The 6000-nt window shown below is 42.4% G+C and overlaps 1 protein-coding gene across 1 annotated transcript; it reads right to left on the bottom strand.

The window, feature by feature from the left end:
• Positions 1-2243: 2243 nt before the first annotated feature.
• Positions 2244-3176, bottom strand: LOC100698101 (olfactory receptor 11A1-like). The gene has a single exon (XM_003457842.1). The coding sequence runs from the start codon at positions 3174-3176 to the stop codon at positions 2244-2246; it is 933 nt and encodes a 310-aa protein (XP_003457890.1).
• Positions 3177-6000: the final 2824 nt, after the last annotated feature.

The following is a 6000-nucleotide window of genomic DNA, read 5'->3' as shown; positions in this document are numbered from 1 at the left end:
TGCATGCTGTGTACTGCGTACGTGTCATGACCTCTCGTACTATATGTGTCTGTATGAGTGTCTCGCCCTTAAATGCTCTCTTTGCTTTCAGTTTCACTTCTGCAAAAGCCTGCAACTTCAAAAGCCTATAACTTCCTGCCTCTGCCCTCTACACAGAAACACTGAGATCATAGAAGCATTAAAAACATTTAAAATTATAGATTCAACTCAACCGTTTAAAGTGGTTCTTCTTGGACCTGTAATAAAGACTATAACCATATATTTGAACATCTGAATGCATCTAAATGCAACATCACTATTAATACTGAAATGTTAATGATGATTATAAAAATAGCAGCAAATAATAGCAGTAAAATATTTCTATTCTCAATAGCAAATATTGCAAACTACACAAAAGGCAGCCGCTAAAGAGTTTAAGTTTCAAAATAGAACAAACAAAACAGACTAAATTGTCAATTCCACTTAGAAACAAAATATTAATTCTAAAAATAAATCTTAGTTTGTTTTACAGAAGAACAGACAAAATTAAACTTTTGTCAATATCAAATAAACTGAGAACTAAAAGGACATTTTCAATCTCTCCTTGTTGTATAGCTTTCTGAACTTTCTGAATCCTTTATCATCCGCAACTGAAAATAGTTGTGGATGATTACTATACCTTTCTAATGTCACGTTGTTGTCCCTGGCTCTCTTTCTCTGTCTCTCCCTCTCGCTCTGTTCCTGTGCTACTGCGAGTGTAACTACCGCCCCTCTTCCCAGCGCAAAGCACAAGGCTCGCGTGCAGAGTGAAGCGGAAAAAAAGTGCGAGAGAGAGGGTGAGAGAAAGAAAGAAAAAAAACCCCCCACAGCTCGCGATAAGGAGCCGGCTCGCGTCGCTCACGTCAAAAATCCGGTTCGCGACAGACACATCACTACGAAATACCTCCGCACTACGGAACTTCTGTGGCCCTTCCGTTCGACAATCTCTCTGGCATTGGAACCATCATTTTTTTTCTCTTCGGTAACCTGGTCACCCACGCTCTCGGTTGATTTTTCTCTAGTCGGCACACTCATTTCCTCCATTACCGGGGCGGCCGGCTGCTTCCTAAACAAATACACATGTGCGGCTTGGCACTTGTGCTGTATGTAACAAGTCACGTGACGTGACGCTGCGGCTGTGATTGGTTCGGCTCTGCGCTACTTAATTTGGATTGGCTGTTCTTCTTTTCTTTTTTTAAGAGAGCAAGAGAGAGATGAGGCCTATCGCAATAGTTTAATTTTTCTATCGAGAAAAAGTTATTTCGCAATACATATCGTTATCGTTCTATCGCCCAGCTCTATGTTAAAATTTCCATAACAACTGCAATAGGCGTTGGCTGATGCATTGGGTTTTTCTTCTTCACTCACTATGTGTTAATAGACCTCTCTGCACTGAACCATCCTTGTTATTAAGGGGTTTTTTTCCCCCTTCCCACTGTGGCAAAAGTGCTCACTCATAGTAGGTCATATGATTGTTGGGTTTCTCTCTATTACTGTAGAGTCTACCTTAGAATATAAACTGTCTTGAGGCGACTGTTGTTGCTCTTTGGTGTCGTGTAAATAAAATAAAATTGAATCTAATTAAACTGACTTGCCCAGAATACTGTGAGAATGTTTTTCACTCGTCTCAGAAATTCGTCTTTGGTAACCACTGAAATTGTTGTTCAAATACATGGCATCCACATGAAAGATTTCTTGTTTTATTTTAGAAGTGCTTTCCCTACAGGTCCCAAAAGGTTATTTCTGTTCATCTGGATGTTTACAGTGGGAGAAATGTTTCATCATCAGGTGACTTCTTTCTTCTTTCAACCTTGTAAGCAGGACATTTGCACAATGACTGAAACTAGCACAGCTGAATGAACAATGAGCTGTGAGGTCAGTTCCCTGATTATTAATATGCAAAATGTCATGACCACTGATCAAAGACCAATGATCAGTAACCATGAGTCCCTCTCACAGAGAGTTGGGGAATGGCTGCAATCACAGCATTGTAAGATGGTGACAGATGTACCCTTAGGCCCCCTCCACGATTCAAAGATGGTCTTTCCCTTTTCACGTAAATGGCTTCCTTGACTCGGCGCTAAACCAGCGTTCCTCCCTGTCCAGGATGTGTACATCTTCATCATTGAAAGAGTGTCCACTGGCCTGTAGGTGTAAATAGACTGCAGAGTCCTGGCATGATGAGGTGTTTTTTCTGTGTAATTCTACTCAAAAGGCAGTTTCTGTTATCGACTCTTCAGCAAAAACAGACTTTTACGGATGCTGGACATTTTCAGTCCGTACAGAACAGGATTAAAAAGCGGCTGACAAGCCAGAAAATATAATGATAAGAAAATCTTCAACATGTTTGGCACATTGTTGTTATTGAACCTGCTCTGTAACACCTCCAAGAAAGAACCAAAAGAAAAGTTGAGCAGAGAAACGAGGTGAGGCGTGCAGGTGCTGACGGCTTTCTGTCGGGTCTGTTTGGATCCAGAAAAACAGACTTTAAGGATCCTCATGTAAGAGTAAAAGATTAAAATAACTGGAACAAATATTGTTAAAGCACTAACAATGACTCCAGAGATGTTAGTGACTGTGGTGTCAGAACAGGCCAGTTTAACAATGGACTGGTTGTCACAGTACACTTTGTTAATGATGTTCCCACACAGCTGCAGAGAGGCGCTCAAGGATGTTATAATAACAACTACAAGAAAACGAGGCAACCATGTCACAGCTATCAGAAAAGCAACCTTCCACATTGTCATCAGTGTCCGATATTGTAGGGGATAACAGATAGCAAGATATCTGTCATAAGACATGACAGCTAAGTTTAACAACCCTACACCTGCATACGTGAAAACACAGAAAACCTGCAGGAAGCACAGAGGAGCAGAAACAGTGTGAACATCAGAGAGGATCTGAAGCAGGAGGAACGGAAACAGCCCTGTACTACCATACAGCTCATTCACAAACAGGCTGCACAGAAACATGTACATAGGTTCATGTAAGCTTCTGTTCACACAGATAACCACAATCAGCAGGACATTGGAACCTACAATGAAAGCATATAAAGACAGTGCAATAATGAAATATAAATATTTGAAAAGGCCGGTGTCAAAGTAAGCAGTGAGGGTGAAATATAAAACCTTTGTAGAGTTTGTAGAGTTTGTTTTCATTCTTCTTTGAAGCTGTAAAGCAATCATGACTTACTAAAGTGAAATTAACTTTTAGAAAGTAATGAAACTAAGCAATCAATAGCAAAAATTAGATTATGTATTCATTGCACAGACAATCATAAGGGTGATCAGAAAGCGTTGAATCCCTCTGACTTTGAAGCAGCAGAGTCACACTTCAAACTGTGACTGAGCCTCACTGAGCTGAGAGCTGATCCTTTTCCTCTGAAGTTTAACAGAGACGCCCACCCAGTACAGGTCAGGGGTGACAAAGGAGCAAAATAATTCATCCAATCAGCCGTGTGGGTGTGAGTGAAAACAACAGACAACCTCTGTGAGGGAGCTGAAATGTGCTTCATTAGCTTCTGTCCTATAACATGATTTAAACAGTGAAATCCTGTTTTGTGTCTAATCACGGGATCAATTAAAGGGGCGATCGTGGCTCAAGAGTTGGGAGCTCGCCTTGTAATCGGAAGATTGCCGGTTCGAGCTCCGGCTTGGACAGTCTTGGTCGTTGTGTCCTTGGGCAAGACACTTCACCCGTTGCCTACTGGTGGTGGTCAGAGGGCCTGGTGGTGCCAGTGTCCGGCAGCCTCGCCTCTGTCAGTGCGCCTCAGGGTGGCTGTGGCTACAATGTAGCTTGCCATCACCAGTGTGTGAATGTGTGGATGACTGGATGTGTAAAGCGCTTTGGGGTCCTTAGGGACTATGTAAAGCACTTTACAAATACAGGCCATTTACCATTTAAAGATCCACCACTAAATGTGGGACAGTAACTGTTGTAATTGGCGAATCTGTTCTCAGACATCTGAAGCTAGAGACACCAGCAACCATAGTCAATTGTCTTCCAGGGGCCAGAGCAGGCGACATTGAAGGAAATTTAAAACTGCTGGCTAAGGGTAAACGTAAATACAGTAAGATCATAATTCACGTCGGCAGTAATGACACCCGGTTACGCCAATCGGAGGTCACTAAAATCAATATTGAATCGGTGTGCAACTTTGCCAAAACAATGTGGGACTCTGTAGTTTTCTCTGGTCCCCTCCCCAATCAGACCAGGAGTGACATGTTTAGCCGCATGTTCTCCTTAAATTGCTGGCTGTCTGAGTGGTGTCCCAGAAACGATGTGGGCTTCATAGATAATTGGCAAACCTTCTGGAGGAAACCTGGTCTTGTTAGGAGAGACGGCATCCATCCCACTTTGGATGGAGCAGCTCTCATTTCTAGAAATATGGACCAATTTATTAAACCCCCCAAAATATGACTATCCAGAGTTGGGACCAGGAAGCAGAGTTGCAGTCTTACACGCCTCTCTGCAGCTTCTCTCCTCCTGCTACCCCCCCAAAAACCCATCTCCATTGAGACTGTGTCAGCTCCCAAACAGACAAAAAACAAACCAAAAACCAGCAACAAACAACTTAAACATAAAAAAATCACAAAGAAAGAACAATACAGTATCCACATCTGAACCAAAGAGTAAAACAGTGAACTGTGGATTATTAAATATTAGGTCCCTCTCCTCCAAGTCTCTGTTAGTACATGATTTAATAATTGATCAACAAATCGATTTACTCTGCCTTACAGAAACCTGGTTGCAGCAGGATGATTATGTTAGTTTAAATGAATCAACACCCCCGAGTCATTCTAACTACCAGAAACCTCGAAGCACAGGCCGAGGGGGCGGTGTGGCAGCAATTTTTCACACCAGCCTATTAATCAACCAAAGACCCAGACAGACTTTTAATTCATTTGAAAGCCTGATGCTTAGCCTCGTCCACCCCAGCTGTAAAACTCAGAAACCAGTCTTACTTGTTATCATCTATCGTCCACCTGGGCCTTACACAGAGTTTCTCTCTGATTTCTCAGACTTTTTATCTGATTTAGTGCTCAGCTCAGATAAAATAATTATTGTGGGTGATTTTAACATCCATGTAGATGCTAAAAATGACAGCCTCAACATGGCATTTAATCTGTTATTAGACTCAATTGGCTTCTCTCAAAATGTAAAAGAACCCACCCACCACTTTAATCACACTCTAGATCTTGTTTTAACATATGGCATAGAAACTGAACATTTAACAGTGTTTCCTGAAAACCCTCTGCTGTCTGATCATTTCCTGATAACATTTACATTTACAATAATTGATTGCACAGCAGTGGAGAGTAGACTTTATCACAGTAGATGTCTTTCTGAAAGTGCTGTAACTAAGTTTAAGAATATAATCCAGCCACTGTTATCATCTTCAATGCCCTGTACCAACATAGAGCAGAGCAGCTATCAATCAATCAAAGCTTTATTCGTCACATGCAGGTTGCCCTGCAGTGAAATGGGACCCCCCCGACCTTACACATACAACACAGACATTACATGGGGACACCGGTCGGAGATTGGTAGCATTAGAGAAAAACATTGAAATGTACATTACAATGGGAAAGTACAAGAGGAAAAAAAGAGCCCTACTCATGCTGTGCTTCCATGGTAGGACAGCATGAGAACAGGAAACAAAAAAACTCCTCTGCACAAAAAAGCACATGAATGTCCACAGCACAACATTATGAAGGACATGACAAGCCACGGGGATGGGTGGGGGGTGAGGAGTTATCCGAAGCGAACACAGCAGCCGCCCTGCACAGCGCTATCATTCCAGCGCGGCACATAGACCCGCCGTGTTCCCCCACAGGAAACAAGCATCGAAGGTTTTTGGAAAGGGAGGGGGATCAGTGTTTGCTTATCAGTGTAAGTGTATGTGTATGCGTGTCCATAGTTCAGCGGAGACAGTGTCCTTCGCCCTGCCAGGCTAAGTAAACAGTCTACCAGCCAACCCAG

Source organism: Oreochromis niloticus, linkage group LG14 (genome assembly GCF_001858045.2).
Source record: "Oreochromis niloticus isolate F11D_XX linkage group LG14, O_niloticus_UMD_NMBU, whole genome shotgun sequence".
Taxonomy (NCBI): domain Eukaryota; kingdom Metazoa; phylum Chordata; class Actinopteri; order Cichliformes; family Cichlidae; genus Oreochromis; species Oreochromis niloticus.
Note: the sequence above shows the minus strand (reverse complement) of the source record. Positions and strands in the feature narration are given on the sequence as shown.